General features: G+C 45.5%; 1 protein-coding gene across 1 annotated transcript in view; it reads left to right on the forward strand.

Annotated features, from left to right (window-relative positions):
- Positions 1-16,850, forward strand: part of LOC103607847 (cytospin-B-like) — a gene marked incomplete at its 5' end in the record, with an annotated part of 81,345 nt that overhangs the window by 19,825 nt on the left and 44,670 nt on the right. Inside the window, 3 exons of the mRNA XM_008592314.1 lie at positions 7,372-7,579; positions 11,423-11,496; positions 16,374-16,576. Of these exons, the coding sequence (XP_008590536.1) occupies positions 7,372-7,579; positions 11,423-11,496; positions 16,374-16,576 (485 nt within the window). The remainder of the gene's footprint in view (positions 1-7,371; positions 7,580-11,422; positions 11,497-16,373; positions 16,577-16,850) is intronic.

Genomic DNA, 16,850 nt, shown 5'->3' on the forward strand with positions numbered 1-16,850 from the left:
GCAGGTTTGAGGAGGGAGGGTTTTCTACTGAGCCAAGAATGCTGTCCTGGCCTGCAGGCAAAGCTACTGCCATCACCTTCCCGTACAGCCTCAGAGGAGGGCCTGGAGCCACCTCCATTCTGGTCCCTACGGTCTCTCATTGCCACTCCGGTACCTCTAGAAGCAGTAATAATATGTGTACAGGGGATGTTCTACCATTTGCTGAGGGTTGCACAGCGTCAACAGTGTCAGGAGACCTGACTGCAAGTGGGAGGGTGGGATGCTTCTTTCTACCCTCCTCTGCCCTTGTAGATGATCTCTCTCTCTCTCTTTTTAAGCACTCTCTTTTTAAGCACTCAACATAATTCTTTTTTTTTTTTTTCTTTTTGTCTTTTTTCGTGTCCGGCAACGGATCGCAACCCTCAGTGTCGCGCCCGGACTGGGACCGGCAACAGGATCGCAACCCTCGGTGCTGCGCCCGCACGTTGTTCAGCCAGTGAGCGGGAACCCGTCTGTATGTGGGATCCCAACCCTCGGCGGGAGCGCNCAGGGCAATTTATGAAGAAAAGTTTATTTAGCTCCTGGTTCTGGAGGCTGGGAAGTCCAGCATCATGGCACCAGCGTCTGGTGAGGGCCTTCGTGCTTCCTCACAGCATGGTGGAGGACATCATGTGGACAGAGGGCAAGCTGCGAGAGCCCACCCTGATGACCTTATGGAGTCCTAATCACCTCCAAAGACCCACCTCCCCTCAACATGAGAATGTGGGGAATAAGTTTCCAACACATGAAATTTGGGGGACACATTCAAAGCATAGCAGACGTGGAGCAGGTTTGAGGAGGGAGGGTCTTCTACTGAGCCAAGAATGCTCTCCTGGCCTGCAGGCAAGGCTGCTGCCATCACCTTCCCGTACAGCCTCAGAGGAGGTCCTGGAGCCACCTCTGTTCTGGACCCTACGGTCTCTCATTGCCACTCTGGTACCTCTAGAAGCAGTAATAATATGTATACAGGGGATGTTCTACCATTTGCTGAGGGTTGCACAGCGTCAACAGTGTCAGGAGACCTGNTCTAGCATTTTATTGGTTGTTTAGTTGTCTTGGGTGTCTTTTGTTGCTTGCTTTCTGCTTTCCGATTTGTTTTCTGTGTTTGTTGGTTCCTTAGGTTGCCTCTAGTGATTTTGTTTGTTTGTTTTCTTTTCATGATTGTCATTTTTATTATACTAGTGGGTTTTGATTTTACTTCGATTGTTGTGGCAGTGGTAGTTATCTTTCAGAATCCAATCCCAGTACTCCCTTGAGAATTTCTTGTAAGGGTGGTCGTGTGGTGATGTACTCCCGCAGGTTTTGTTTGTCTGAGAAATATACTATTTGACCTTCATTTCGGAAGGACAGCCTTGCAGGGTAGAGTATTCTTGGCTGGCAATCTTTGTCTTTTAGTATTTTGAATATATCATCCCATTCCTTTCTAGCTTTTAGGGTTTGTGCTGAGAAGTCTGATGTTAACCTGATTGGAGCTCCCTTATAGGTGATTTGACGCTTCTCTCTTGCAGCTTTTAAGATTCTCTCTTTGTCTTTGAGTTTTGCCAATTTGACTATAACATGCCTTGGCAAAGCCCTTTTTGGGTTGAATACGTTTGGGGATCGTTGAGCTTCCTGGATCTGAAGATCTATGATTTTTCCTATGCCTGGGAAGTTTTCTGCCACTATTTTGTTGAATATGTTTTCAATACAATCTCCTTTTTCCTCCCCTTCTGGAATACCCATGACTCGGATATTTGAGCGTTTAAGGTTGTCTAATATCTCTCTCAGATTTTCTTCGATATCTTTGATACTTTTTTCTTTTTTCTTGTCTGCTTGTATTATTCCAAAGAGCCCATCTTCAAGAACCGAGGTTCTCTCTTCAACTTCCGTTATCCTGCTAGTTAAACTCTCCAATGTGTTTTTTATTTCGCTGAATAACTTCTTCAGTTCGGCAAGTTCTGCTACGTTTTTTTTTTATGACAGTGATTTCCTTGTACATTTCCTCTTTCAGCTCCTGTATGTTTTTCCTGGTTTCATCATGCTGTCTAGCTGTGTTTTCTTGTATCTCATTCAGCCTCTTTAGGATTAACACTCGAAATTCCCTGTCATTCATTTCAAGGGCTTCTTGTTCTATAGGATCTAGAATTTGAGAATTATTGACTTTTGGTGGTGTATGTTCTTGGTTTTTTGCATTTCTTTTTGGATGTTTATTCATTTTGGCAGGGATTTTCTCTCGAATCTTGGACTTCCGACAGTAGATGGCGCTATCGAGCCTTGGAAATCCTTCCAGTGGGCTGTCAACTACTCCTTTCTTTCTTTATTTATTTCTGAGATTCCGCCTCTTTTAGCCGGGTCCCTCCCCACTCTGTGTGCTCAGGACAGGGCTGAGGCGTGTCTTCTATAAGCCTTGACTTTTAGTTGAGTCATCAAAGTTGTGTCGCGCCCCGCCCTGCCTAGCAGGTGACCTAATTCTCCGGACTGGGGGGGAGGAGGGAGGGTCAGTCAACCCACAATTTCTCCTTGCCTTCCCCTCACTTGGGTCGGCTCCCTTAGAAACCCGACTGGTACACTTCAATGTAACTCGAGGGGGACACCGGGCTCCCCTCTCCCCACCAGAAATCAGTTAGGGGTACTTCCAAACTGAGGTCCCCAGAGATGGAATCTGCCTCTCGGGAAGAGGGAGTTTATCTGTAGCTGTCGCCTAGGGTGTGACGGTGAGACGATCTGGGCGGGCTTCTCATCCCAGCCCCCCCGAGGCTGGCCGGGGGTTTCCCACGCTGCCGGCCCCTTCTAAGAACCGTGGGCCGAGTGGGACTACAAGCCCCAGGATGCTCTGCGTCAAGGTAAGCAATTAGCTCGTCCCAGCGGGGAGCCACGCCAGACAGAGATGACTGGCCAGCCCTCACTATTCCGGGCTTGCCTGGCTCCACCCTAGAAAATGGAGGCAGCTTTGTTGTGGGCGCCCAGCCTGGTGTAATGGGCGGGGAATAATCGGGCTTCGCCCCGCAAGTGGGATTTTTCTGGGGGTAACTCACGGAGGACACCGAGTGGGCCTTTTGGCGTGTTTCAGCGTCCGCCCTGCTGGCCCCACAGGGTATGTGTGTTCTGCCGAGTTTCCACCTCATTATCCGGACATTTCCCCACTCTGTGAGCACTAGGTGGGGCTGTTGAACCTTGCAGGGGGGGGCCACAGGGTGTGTATTTTTCCCGCAGGGTGTGTATTTTTTTTGCTGAGTCTCCGTCTCCTTTGTCGGACCCCTCCCCACTCTGTGCACTCAGTATAGGGCTGGGGCGTGTCTTCTGCAGTCCTCGTCTATCAGCCGGTACTTCAAGCCTGTGCTCTGCCCCGCTCTGCCCTGCCCTGCCCAGGAAGACTTTCAGGTTTCTGGTAGAGACGCTCTGAGTGCTTTTGTGGCCCTGGATAAGGCCTCCTCTGGGCCTCTCACTTTCTGCCCGGTACTGCGGCTATCTGTGTAGTTGAGTTATCTCTGACACCAAGGTGTGAGCTCCTCGGGGGAGGATCCCACAGCACACAGTTCCTCCTTGTATCCCCCCAGCACGGGCTGACCTGGGCACCCACCAGCCGTCAGCTCTCCGACAGGTTCAAGTGAACTCGAGAGCGCTCCGGCCTCACCTCTCCCAACCAGAAATTAGCTTGGGGTTCTTCCGAACTGATGGCCACAGAGATGGTATCTGCCTCCCAGAAACAGGAAGTTTACCTGGGGCCGAAGCCCAGGGTGTGGTGGAGTGACAATCTGGGCAGGCTCCTTTTCCCTGCCCTCCCGATGCTGGCCGGGGGCTCCCCCCACCACCAGCCCCACCAGAGATCCATGGGGGGAGTGGGATTGTAGGCCAGTCCGCAGGCCCTGGGGGTCCCGTGCCGAGGCATGCAAGTAGCTCGGCTCAGTGAAGAGCCGCGCCAAGCAAAGAGGGCAGGCCTGGCCGATCCGAGCCGGCCGGCTCCGCCTCCACCCGAGAAAATGGAGGCAGCGCTAGTGCCAGTGCCTAGCCTGGTGTGGTAGGCGGGAGCCGGGCGGGCGTCTGCCCCACAGGCGGGGCTGGGCTGGGGGTCACTCACTGAGCTCACAGAGCTGGGCCGGTCCAGCGCCTTACTCTCCGTTTCTGCGTCTTTCTTGGCAGACTGCTCATTCGGTCCCACAGCGCGGCTTGGGCGCTCTCAGGAATCTTCTTGTGTCGGCCCTAAAACCTCGAATCTGTAGTTGCTTATTTGTCGTTGTAGATTAGTTGATCAATGATTTATTCATTTTTTGTTGCTCTTGGAAATGCAAATAGTACTCTGGCAGCACAGCGCACACTTCTCAGGCTCATGCTGTCTTCTGGCTCACCCGCTCCAGACCTGTCACCATCTTAAACTCCCCGTAATGATCTGATTCTGTATCTGCCCGTGTCTCTGTGTTATTGGTATGTGAATATTTGAATGAATGATTAAATGATTTCTCAAAACCAACATAATTCTTCAAGGTATTATGTTTGCTATGAGAACCTATGAAAAATAACTAACACTGAAATGTTTAAACTATATTTTCATCTCAGCATGCTTTTATTTTTAATGTACTGAATTATTGGTTCTTTATATATTGATAACATTGCTGGGTTAACTATAAGCCTACTTCCTTTTTATTGTCTTTATTCTACCTTCTCTGTTCTTATGGCTAGTTTGTGTAGACCTTGGTTTTTAGTTGACCTCTAGCTTGATCTCCTTTATACACTTCATGCTTTTATTCATTGTACTCAATTAAAGAAAGCTACGTAAGGGCCGGCCTGTGGCTCACTCGGGAGAGTGTGGTGCTGATAATACCAAGGCCATGGGTTCGGATCCCTATAGAGGGATGGCTGGTTAGCTCACTTGGGAGAGCGTGGTGCTGACAACACCAAGTCAAGGGTTACAACCCCCTTACCAGTCATCTTTTTTTTAAAAAAGAAAGCTATGTCGATGTACCTTGTAGGGGTCTTTATTCAGTATAGTCAGACCATGACAACCAGCTATTCACTCTCCTGGAAGAGAAGTAGATGTTTGTGCGGCACCGCTACAGCCGTCTCAGGAGTGTGCTCTAATATTTGCAGTGGGTAGGGGTGTATCCAGGGCCCCCCAGGACTGAAGCACTCATGGTGGAGCTGACCTTCTCTGCCTGAGGCTGCAGCGCTCCAGGATCCTGCCCTTGCTGCCTTGCACATGCTCTCCCACGTCAGCCTTCTAGTGCCTAACCTGCAGTGCCTCCTCTCTCCTCCAAACTCATTAAGATATAAGACTTTTGGTCTTTTCCATATATTGTGATCTTCTTGGTCAAATGGACCTGTAGTATATTATCTAATATTGTAGACATAAAGCAATTATGAGAGAAAGAATGACTTTTATTGAGTGCTTACTATGTGCCAGGCACTGTGATAACCTCTGTAAGTGCATTATTTCATTTAACCGTCCCCATTGTTCAGACGAGGAAACTGAGGCAGAGGGATTAAAGAATACCAGGCTTGGTTTGGGAGAATTGGGACTTAAACCCTGGCAGTCTGGCTCCAGAGTCTGCACCCTTAGCCATTTTGAAATGCTTCAGGAACTTATGGACTTTTTTGACCCGAGCCTGCAATGATATATTTTATGTTGAAATCCAGAGCCGTACACTCTTATAATTGAAACACAAGTTTCACAGAGTAATGTTTACCCTTAACACAGACAGTCTACTCTGGCTCTTCCCCATGCTGGCTCTGTCTGTCCTTATTTCCTTCCTTCCCTCTTTCCATTTCTCTCTCCGTCCCTCCCTTCCTTACTTATCACACCTTCTCAGTTGAAAAACAGTGCAGTACTACCTTCCAGTGTCCGTTTGTTCATTCATTTATTCATTCATTTGTTCATCAAATATTCATTAAGTGCCTTCTGTATGTCTGACACTGTGTGGACACGGGTACAGTGGTGAATAAAGCAGACAAGATCCCTGTCCCCGTAGAGTCTACAGCCAGAAGGTCTTGCACATGAAATGCAATTGGAAAAAAAATTTATTGCAATGTGGAAACATCACCCCCTACCCCACCCCCTGCCGAAAGAAAAAATCTAAGAAATCTATTAGGTATCAAGCTTAGATTACCTGGTATAATATACAGCTATTTATAATGTTAATTGAAGGACTGTGGAGAGGGGGTGATGGTGTTTATTGCAGCATCATTAATATAGTAAAACAATCAGTATATTCAGACAAAAGAATACTATGCAGCAATTAAAGTAACAACCTAGCATGATGTATCCATATGGATACATTTCAGAAACATGGAAACAAGTTACAGGAGCATAATAAATAAGCACAGTATAGCACAGGATAAAGGCAGATTACTATATTACACAATGCAGTATAATACAGTACAACACAAAAGTGTAATATAGTATAGCATCATTTGTGTAACAGTTTTAAAACATTCAGAGCATTCAGAAAAATATGTATTATGGGCACATCCATATGTAGCAAAAGTGAAAAACCATTCAAGGAAAGATCACATACCAATTTTAGGATAATGCTTATTATCCACTGAAGTGGGAGGGAAGATTGAGGCTTTAACAAATATTGTCAAAGTCAAAAGATTTAGTAAATGTGGCAGAATTTAATTATTGTTAAGTCTGTTTGTGTACATCTTTATCTTGTTATTTTGGGTGCTTCTCTGGATATTTAAAATGTTTCATAATTTTTTATTTTATCTTTTATTTCATCTTTAAAAAATTTTATCAGTATACAATGTAGTAGAATTTTTGTGTCCCTTTACCAATTCCTCCTTTGAAAAATGTTTCATAATTTTTTAAAAAATTGGACAGGAGAAACAACGGTGCTGTCCTGCTCTTCTGTTTCTGGTGCGTGCATACTTCTGTGTTCTGTGCCCTCAGCTGGCATTCTCTATCACACTCCTGTTGAACTCCTTTAAAGAAATGCTGATAACCACAAGCATCTCATAGCCAAGAGGAGGTTTGGGGGTTTGTAGATCAGTCAGGTTTCAGGGGCATTGTTCTTGGCTCACCAGCAGAGGGTACTGCTGCCCAGCAGATGCGATGGTGGGGTTGTGGGCGGGCACCAGGCAGCTCTCCTGGTGTGGGACCAATGCCCTCCAGGGCAGGACCGTGCTACCCGGGGGTGGGAAAGAAGGGTATTTTAGTATGTGCAGCTTTCTTTCTGCTTGTAGGAAGAGGCGCAGGATCTAGCCGTTTGGAAATGCATCATGTTTCTGAATACTCATAGCCTTGGTTGTTTGTGAGGCTCAGAGTATTGGAATTGGCACATGCCAAGAGCATCCTTTGCTGCTGCTGTGCTGAAGAGCCTGCTGCTTTGTGGGGAACTTTACTGTTGAACTGACCAGGGAACCTTCCTTTTATTCTAGGTGGAAAAGGATTATTCTTACCTAAAGGAGATATGTGATCACCAAGCAGAACAGCTGAGCAGAACCAGCCTAAAGCTGCAAGAGAGAGCATCAGAAAGTGATGCAGAGATAAAAGACATGAAAGAAACCATATTTGAATTGGAAGATCAGGTGGAACAGCACCGGGCCGTCAAGTTACATAATAACCAACTCATTAGTGAGCTAGAAAGTAAGTGAAGTCAAGTCCAGGTGAGATGTGGAGCAGGCGTGAGTAGGATACTGAGGAACCAGGAGTGGGTGGGTGACGGTGGAAGAGTTCTAAGAATGCGTGTTAGCCAGGGTTTATGTAGTGTCTTTCTTTTGAATATTCTATTGTCATCCAGGGAGAATGGCACTTAAGAAACAATAATTATTGCCCTAAACTAAGTGGAAAACTGGATGGCAGAGGAATAGATTGTTGAACATGAGTCTCCACCATGGGGTGGTTATGGAAACGAGCAGATGCGTTTTGGATGTACGGGGCACATTGTGTGTGAGCCACCCCGCTGCCTCCGTCTCTGGACACCCCACCTCCTCTAGGGCGAGTGCTGACGGTTCCACTGTGCTGGGTGAGAGTTCACACTTACTTTCCCAAGGATCGTCCTCTTTGGGAATAAGAGCGTTACTTGGAATGAACTGTTTGCTGCAGTCATCAAGTGTTGTCCTTGGATCTGATGGACAGAGAGACACATGATGGATGCTGGGGATGAACAGTGTGTGCTCTGAGTCTCAGGGAGGAAGCAATCCCAGAGTGGATTCCACTGATGATAGGATATCAAGTAACTTACAGATGTTGGCCACTTTGTCACTGATGAGACATCAATACATGGCTTACTTATGAACAGTTTGCTTTGAAGAGAGAGAGAAATTTTTTAGATTAAACATTAACTGCTTTGTTAAAATAAGCCTTAGCAAATTATCACGTCTAATGTGTTTTGCTTTTGTAACAAAAGAATTAGTGCACAAAGCTTTTGGTGACACCAGCCGTTGCCAAAAATAGCTTAGTCAGTTGCCTGGGAAGTTCTTCAACCTGTATAGTCCATGCTCATTATTTACAGATTCTGTATCAGTGAGTTCACCTACTCACTGAAATTCATTCGGAACGTCAAAATTAATACAGCGCTTTCACAGTCATTTTTGGACATGCACAGAGGTGAAAATTTTGAGTCATCTGGCACTTGTGTTCTCAACTAAGGTTGAACACAGACACTCTGCTTTATTGTTTTAGTTCTCATCCTGGACACAAGTGTGCTTTTCGTGGTCTGTTTAGTCCCACAGTTTTAGTATTTTTATGCTTGTTTTTGGTGATTTTGCTGCTTAAAATGACCCCCAAGTGCAGTGATGAAGCGCTGTCTACTATACCTAAACACAAGAAGGCTGTGACATACCTTCTAGAAAATGCACGGGTTAGGTAAGCTTCTTTGAGGCGTGATCTGTTGTGTTGTTGGGCGTGAGTTCAATGTTAATGAATCAGTACAAGCAGAGAAGCGAAGAGGAAATTCTCCAATCTGTAAGGCAGCTCCAGAAAGTGCTAAAGTAACATACACATATCTATCGTGCATGAGAAATCTATGGAAAAGATGGAAAGAAACTACATTTGTAGATTCATGAGACCCAGGGACACAAACATAATCCTAGACTAATCACTCTTTCCCATAAGATCCTCAAGAGAAATGGACAGAAAGATAACAAGGTAAGGAGTGTTTTCTAACTTTGCAGCATTGACCCCAGACACAAAACTCTGATGACGCTCCACATGCTCAGTTAGTACTGCCAGAGTTGGACCTGACCATGAGTATTTTTTTAAACCTTCTCTGGTGATTCTGATTTATATTCTTAATAGACAACTGCTGCTCTAGATTAGAGCTTGAGAGGAACCATTGGGGAATTTTAACTAGCGGATTGACATGACCAAGTATAAACATAAATGACTCCAATAGCAGGATGGAGAGAACTGGAGAAAATTAAGAAAAGTTTAGAGAACCTCACTGTTGGAGGTTGAAAACCAAAGGCATTTACATTCATATTGCCAGGGTCAGGAGAATGATAAACCCTCTTGGCTAGTGCTGGCTGGCTGGTAAGTTTCAAAAGACCATAAGATGTGCATGTCAGGGCCAGCCCGTGGCTCACTCAGGAGAGTGCGGTGCTGATAACACCAAGGCCATGGGTTCAGTTCCCATATAGGGATGGCTGGTTGGCTCACTGGCTGAGCGTGGTGCTGACAACACCAAGTCAAGGGTTGAGATCCCCTTACCGGTCATCTTTTTAAAAAAAAAAGATGTGCATGTCAGGCAGGTTTTGCAGATCAGGAGACTGTGGAAGAATTTTTAACGTTCCCAGTGTTACAGGGAAGTGGGAAGACCAGGTGTCCAATACTGATAAGACTGGCTTGTTTTAAAGGACATTGGCAAACAAACAAAGATAATGTAAATGGCCCTTTGGTTGATGAAAATATTTTGACCAGAGGCTCGCAGGAACTTAACTCTATTTCCCTTAGGGGCAATAGTTCAGTATTTGTTAATTCGGTGTACATATAGTGACCTTATGTAACTACCGTGAGTAATGAGACTTGACTTGTCTTCTATACATTGGTTAGTTGGTCAGCATCAGAGTTGGCAGTGCCTGCTCCAGTCTTCACTAGACATGGTATGCCACAGAACTGTACAACCTCAGCATTCCCTATTAGTGTCATCCACACCCTTCTCAGTGGTCACACTTGAGGGTACAACTGAAATCCTAGGCGTGTGTATTTCCAAACACAGCGCCATGCTTGAAAAGAATAAAGTCAAGACAGGTTTCTGTGTTGTTTTGTTTTTGTTTTTCATATATTGCTGTTGAGAATATGGTTGTATTGTCCCTAAATCCTCAAAAGTCAGCACAGACGCACTAAGGAAACCAATGTACAATTAATGTCCAAAGCAAATTTCAGGCCCACCCCCTGTGGTTATATCATCATATATCCAAGACTGAAAAATAACACAGACTGTGTTTTGAGAAGCTTTTAAACTTGTTAGGAATATTGGGTATTATTAGGGTATCTTTTTGTTAGGAGACCTAGGGACACAAATCCAGCTCTAGACTAATAACTCTTTCCCATAAGATCCTCAAGAGAAATGGACAGAAAGATAACAAGGTAAGGAATGTTTTCTTACTTTGCAGCATTGACCCCAGACACAAACTCTGAGGCCCCACATGCTCAGAACTGCAGGGGTAGGACTTGACCATGTGTATTTTTTTAAACCTTTCTGGTGATTCTGATTTGTATCCTTAATAGACAACTGCTGCTCTAGATTAGAGCTCCCCCCACCATTGGGGAATTTTGACTAGGGGATTGACATGACCAAGTTTAAACATAAGCGACTCCAGTAGCAGGATGGAGAGAATCGGAGGCAAGGAGAACAAGGGACCAGAGGTGCTCTTGATTAGGGAGAGGTGGTCAAGCCACCTATGAGCTGCTGAAATATACACACACCCAGATTCTGTCTGTCCTTGGAGATTCTTCTTCTGTGGGTCTAGAGTCTGGGGCTTCAACATCTGTGCTTTTGAAAAACGTCACAAGTGGTTCTGAGGTTTCACTCTGATTAAAAACCATGACTCTAGATACTGGTTTAAAAATCACAGGAGTAATAACCAGTCATATTTTCTATTATATGAAATCCTTCTACCTAAGAGCAATAAAAGACATTCAGGACAATTAAGTGTGAATATCAGGGAGGCCCAGAGTAAGTGTGTAAGTGTGAGTGGCTCTTGAGGTCTCTCCCCATCGTGCTGCTACAGGGTTGTACAGGTTGTCTTCTGAGGGCATAACCTGAATAAGCACCACTTATTTTCCAAATCTTCCCATTCCCTATCTTAGAGGAACCTCCCACTTCTAGCTCCCCACTTGCAGGGTGCTGAACATTGTAAACTTGCAGTAGAATGGATGGACTCGAAAGCTTGTTGCAGCCTCTAGAGCTGTCCCTTTGCTCCCTAGCTTACCATCTCCCAGGAGTCTCACAACTTCTCCAACTCCTGTCTGATCGTATATTTCTAGGTAATGTGATCAAGCTGGAGGAGCAGAAGTCAGACCTGGAAAGGCAGCTGAAGATGTTGACTAAACAGGTGAAGGTGAGATGTGGGTTATTGCAGTGGACGGGAGCCCCTCCAGCATCTCGTTATAAGTTTCCCCCGCCTTAGGTTTGGAAACCTTGGGCAAATACCTGGTCACTCTCTAACCTGCTTTGTNCTACCATGAGTAATGAGACTTGACTTGTCTTCTATACCTTGGTTAGTTGGTCAGCGTCAGAGTTGGCAGTGCCTGCTCCAGTCTTCTCTAGACATGGTATGCCACAGAACTGTACAACCTCAGCATTCCCTATAAGTGTCATCCACACCCTTCTCAGTGGTCACACTCGAGGGTACAACTGAAATCCTAGGCGTGTGTATTTTCAAACACAGCGCCATGCTTGAAAAGAATAAAGTCAAGACAGGTTTCTGTGTTGTTTTGTTTTTGCTTTTCATATATTGCTGTTGAGAATATGGTTGTATTGTCCCTAAATCCTCAAAAGTCAGCACAGACACACCAAGGAAACCAATGTATAATTAATGTCCAAAACAAATTTCAGGCCCACCCCCAGTGGTTATATCATCATATATCCAAGACTGAAAAATAACACAGACTGTGTTTTGAGAAGCTTTTAAACTTGTTAGGAGTATTGGGTATTATTAGGGTATCTTTTTGTTAGGAGACCTAGGGACACAAATCCAGCCCTAGACTAATCACTCTTTCCCATAAGATCCTCAAGAGAAATGGACAGAAAGATAACAAGGTAAGGAGTGTTTTCTAACTTTGCAGCATTGACCCCAGACACAAACTCTGAGGCTGCACATGCTCAGAACTTCAGGGGTAGGACCTGATCATGTGTATTTTTAGAAACCTTTTCTGGTGATTCTGATTTGTATCCTTAATAGACAACTACTGCTCTAGATTAGAGCTTGAGGAACCATTGGGGAATTTTGACTAGGGGATTGACATGACCAAGTTTAAACATAAGCAACTCCAGTAGCAGGTGCTCTTGATTAGGGAGAGGTGGTCAAGCCACCTATGAGGTACTGAAATATACACACGCCCAGATTCTGTCTGCCCTTGGAGATTCTTCTTCTGTGGGTCTAGAGTCTGGGGCTTCAACATCTGTGCTTTTGAAAAGCTTCACAAGTGGTTCTGAGGTTTCACTCTGATTAAAAACCATGACTCTAGATAGTGGTTTAAAAATCACAGGAGTAATAATCAGTCATATTTTCTATTATATGAAATCCTACCTAAGAGCAATAAAGGACATTCAGGACAATTGAGTGTGAATATCAGGGAGGCCCAGAGTAAATGTGTAACTGTGAGTGGCTCTTGAGGTCTCTCCCCATCGTGCTGCTACAGGGTTGTACAGGTTGTCTTCTGAGGGCATAACCTGAATAAACACCACTTATTTTCCAAATCTTCCCTTTCCCTAGCAGAGAAGCGAAGAGGAAATTCTCCAATCTGTAAGGCAGCTCCAGAAAGTGCTAAAGTAACATACACATATCTATCGTGCATGAGAAATCTATGGAAAAGATGGAAAGAAACTACATTTGTAGATTCATGAGACCCAGGGACACAAACATAATCCTAGACTAATCACTCTTTCCCATAAGATCCTCAAGAGAAATGGACAGAAAGATAACAAGGTAAGGAGTGTTTTCTAACTTTGCAGCATTGACCCCAGACACAAAACTCTGATGATGCTCCACATGCTCAGTTAGTACTGCCAGAGTTGGACCTGACCATGAGTATTTTTTGAAACCTTCTCTGGTGATTCTGATTTATATTCTTAATAGACAACTGCTGCTCTAGATTAGAGCTTGAGAGGAACCATTGGGGAATTTTAACTAGCGGATTGACATGACCAAGTATAAACATAAATGACTCCAATAGCAGGATGGAGAGAACTGGAGAAAATTAAGAAAAGTTTAGAGAACCTCACTGTTGGAGGTTGAAAACCAAAGGCATTTACATTCATATTGCCAGGGTCAGGAGAATGATAAACCCTCTTGGCTAGTGCTGGCTGGCTGGTAAGTTTCAAAAGGCTATAAGATGTGCATGTCAGGGCCGGCCCGTGGCTCACTCGCCTTAGGTTTGGAAACCTTGGGCAAATACCTGGTCACTTTCTAACCTGCTTTGTCATGGACCATTTCCATGGCGTGGACCCGAAGACCATAAATTCTTGTTGGCAGGAAGTAAAATTAGAGTAGTCATTCAGTTTCAGGATGAAGCACTCTGATGACATGAGGATGTTGTTGTCACCTGTGCCTTTTCCTACCTACTAGTGAGATACCATTAAAGCAGTGACTCACTGAGGACTGCTGGCTGCTCTTTCTCAGTGGCCACCCTGGGGAGTCCGGAGCTCCTGCCCAGGTACAGGCGTTGGCTGGCGTCTGACCGAGGTGTGCACTCTGGCATTTTCAGGAGGAGACTGAGGAGTGGCGGCAGTTCCAGGCAGAGCTGCAGACAGCGGTGGTGGTCGCCAATAATATCAAGTGCGAGGCCGAGCAGGAGCTGCGCGCCGTGAAGCGGCGGCTGCTGGAGGAGGAGGAGAAGAACACCAGGCTGCAGAAGGAGCTGGGGGAGGCGCAGGGCCGCAGCAGGTGAGTGCGAGCAGGGCCTCCCTCATGGGCCTGGTGGGCGCCCATCGCGCTTACTTCTCAGTCACTGTGCGTGTGGCTTCGTCATGTGCAGATATGGTGCTTCTGTGTCTGTGTTTCTCCTCTAGGATCTCTCTGCGCCTGCACAGGTAGGGACACTCCATGCAGGGCTGAATNCACTAGACATGGTATGCCACAGAACTGTACAACCTCAGCATTCCCTATTAGTGTCATCCACTCCCTTCTCAGTGGTCACACTTGAGGGTACAACTGAAAATCTAGGCGTGTGTATTTCCAAACACAGCGCCATGCTTGGAAAGAATAAAGTCAAGACAGGTTTCTGTGTTGTTTTGTTTTTGTTTTTCATATATTGCTGTTGAGAATATGGTTGTATTGTCCCTAAATCCTCAAAAGTCAGCACAGACACACCAAGGAAACCAATGTATAATTAATGTCCAAAACAAATTTCAGGCCCACCCCCAGTGGTTATATCATCATATATCCAAGACTGAAAAATAACACAGACTGTGTTTTGAGAAGCTTTTAAACTTGTTAGGAGTATTGGGTAAGGTATTGCTAAGGTGAGTTCAAAATTCAGTATTATTTAAAATTTAAATGGTTTACAGACAAGATTATAAAAAGTATTTTAGGCTTTAACTGATGTGGTGTTATCTTTCCCCAATCAGGAATAAGTGTCCTTTGAGAGTCTTAGATATTAGGAAATTATTTTGAATTTTCACATATCTGTCATATATAAAACATAGTCTTTGAAAATGAGATTCAGTGGGTTCTAAATGTCAGGCTGTACAGTTTGCCTAATTTTTATTCCCAGCAGCAGGAGGGCTGTTCGTGGGCTGGCTCCTGATTCTGTGGGTCTGATGTTCTCTGTCATGGATTTCATGATAATTGGAAAGAGTGGATTTCTTCTCAGAATTCTGTTATGCTTCTCCTGTCAAACCTGTCCCAATTAATCCTTCATTCCTTTGTTTATGACTTTTATGTAAAACGGCCTCTAGGTAAGGGCTACCTCTACCCTCTGGCCACCAAAGAGTGTGAATTCTAAGTGAAGGTCGGAGGCGAGCAGGAAAACCAGACTCTCTAGTGTTCCCTGTTGAAACGATCGTGGGGCCATTCTCGTCTGCTTTTGTGTCTGCTTTTGTTTGTCTATTTGTCTTGCTTCTATACTGTATGTCTTTGAAAGTGTAGCCAAGTCATAACTTGCAGTGCTTTATATATACACTATTTTAAGGACAAGTCCTGAGTTTCTGTGGTGGCCCTAAACAGTTTATTGTATGAGATGCTGTTATTTCTTACATAGATCCTATGATACAGGCCAGGCTATACAACTTGAACCCTAATGAAATCTCCGTGTGCATCCTGACAGCTTAGGACTCCACATGCTATATCCTACATCTTCAAATTTAAGGTCACTTTTTTTTTTTTAACACAGAATGTTTCTTTTCTGATTTTCCAGCAATTTGCAAACCTGCATCCCCAATCCAGCAGTTTAGTTCCTTACAAAATAATTTCAAAATTCTAGGACTGGTACTAATCAGAACATGGGCTGTTATTGAAAACCATTAGGCATCAGAATGTTTCTTGCCTGTCATTGCATTTGGCAGGACATAAGACAACTGCCGGTGATGATTTCCTTTCTGATTTTGTGCTTCTCTGGCAAGCTGCTCCCTCTAAAGAGTTGACTCTTTGAAAGTTAACTCGTTGATGGTTCAGCCACTTCTCGAACCTACCACATGAGCAAGAATTGGAACCAGCTTACACCCTCAAAGCTCCTGAAGCCTAGCATTAACTCCTGGCTGAATGAGTTCTTGATTGAAACGCGATTTGACTTTGACAGTCGTCTAATAAGAACTCAAAAGTCATTCTTGGTTCAGCCACAGCCAAAGAACTTGCAGAACATTCTCTGATGTGAAGGTGAGATGTGGGTTATTGCAGTGGATGGGAGTCCCTCCAGCATCTCATTATAAGTGTCCCCCGCCTTAGGTTTGGAAACCTTGGGCAAATACCTGGTCACTCTCTAACCTGCTTTGTCATGGACCATTTTCATGGCGTGGACCCCAAGACCATAAATTCTTGTTGGCAGGAAGTAAAATTAGAGTAGTCATTCAGTTTCAGAATGGAGCACTCTGATGACATGAGGACGTGGTTCTCACCTGTGCCTTTTCCTACCTACTAGTGAGATACCATTAAAGCAGGAACTCACTGAGGACTGCTGGCCGCTCTTTCTCAGTGGCCACCCTGGGGACTCCAGAGCTCCTGCCCAGGTACAGGCGTTGGCAGGCGTCTGACCCAGGTGTGCACTCTGGCATTTTCAGGAGGAGACTGAGGAGTGGCGGCAGTTCCAGGCAGACCTGCGGACGGCGGTGGTGGTCGCCAATGATATCAAGTGCGAGGCCCAGCAGGAGCTGCGCTCCGTGAAGCGGCGGCTGCTGGAGGAGGAGGAGAAGAATGCCAGGCTGCAGAAGGAGCTGGGGGAGGCGCAGGGCCGCGGCAGGTGGGTGCGAGCAGGGCCTCCCTCGTGGGCCTGGCGGGCGCCCATCGCGCTTGCTTCTCAGTCACTGTGCGTGCGGCTTCGTCGTGTGCAGATATGGTGCTTCTATGTCTGTCTGTGCATTTCTCCTCTAGGATCTCTCTGTGCCTGCACAGCTAGGGACACTCCATGCAGGGCCGAGTCACTGCCATTCCCTTGCATAGGTGACGAAGAAACTCTTCCCTCGCATATTCAGGAGACGTTCTAGCCAAGTGTCCTCCTAGGTTAAAAGAGTAGACGTAATGTCTAGGATGCCCCTTAA

This window comes from Galeopterus variegatus, unplaced genomic scaffold (assembly GCF_000696425.1).
Source record: "Galeopterus variegatus unplaced genomic scaffold, G_variegatus-3.0.2 Scaffold7770, whole genome shotgun sequence".
NCBI lineage: Eukaryota > Metazoa > Chordata > Mammalia > Dermoptera > Cynocephalidae > Galeopterus > Galeopterus variegatus.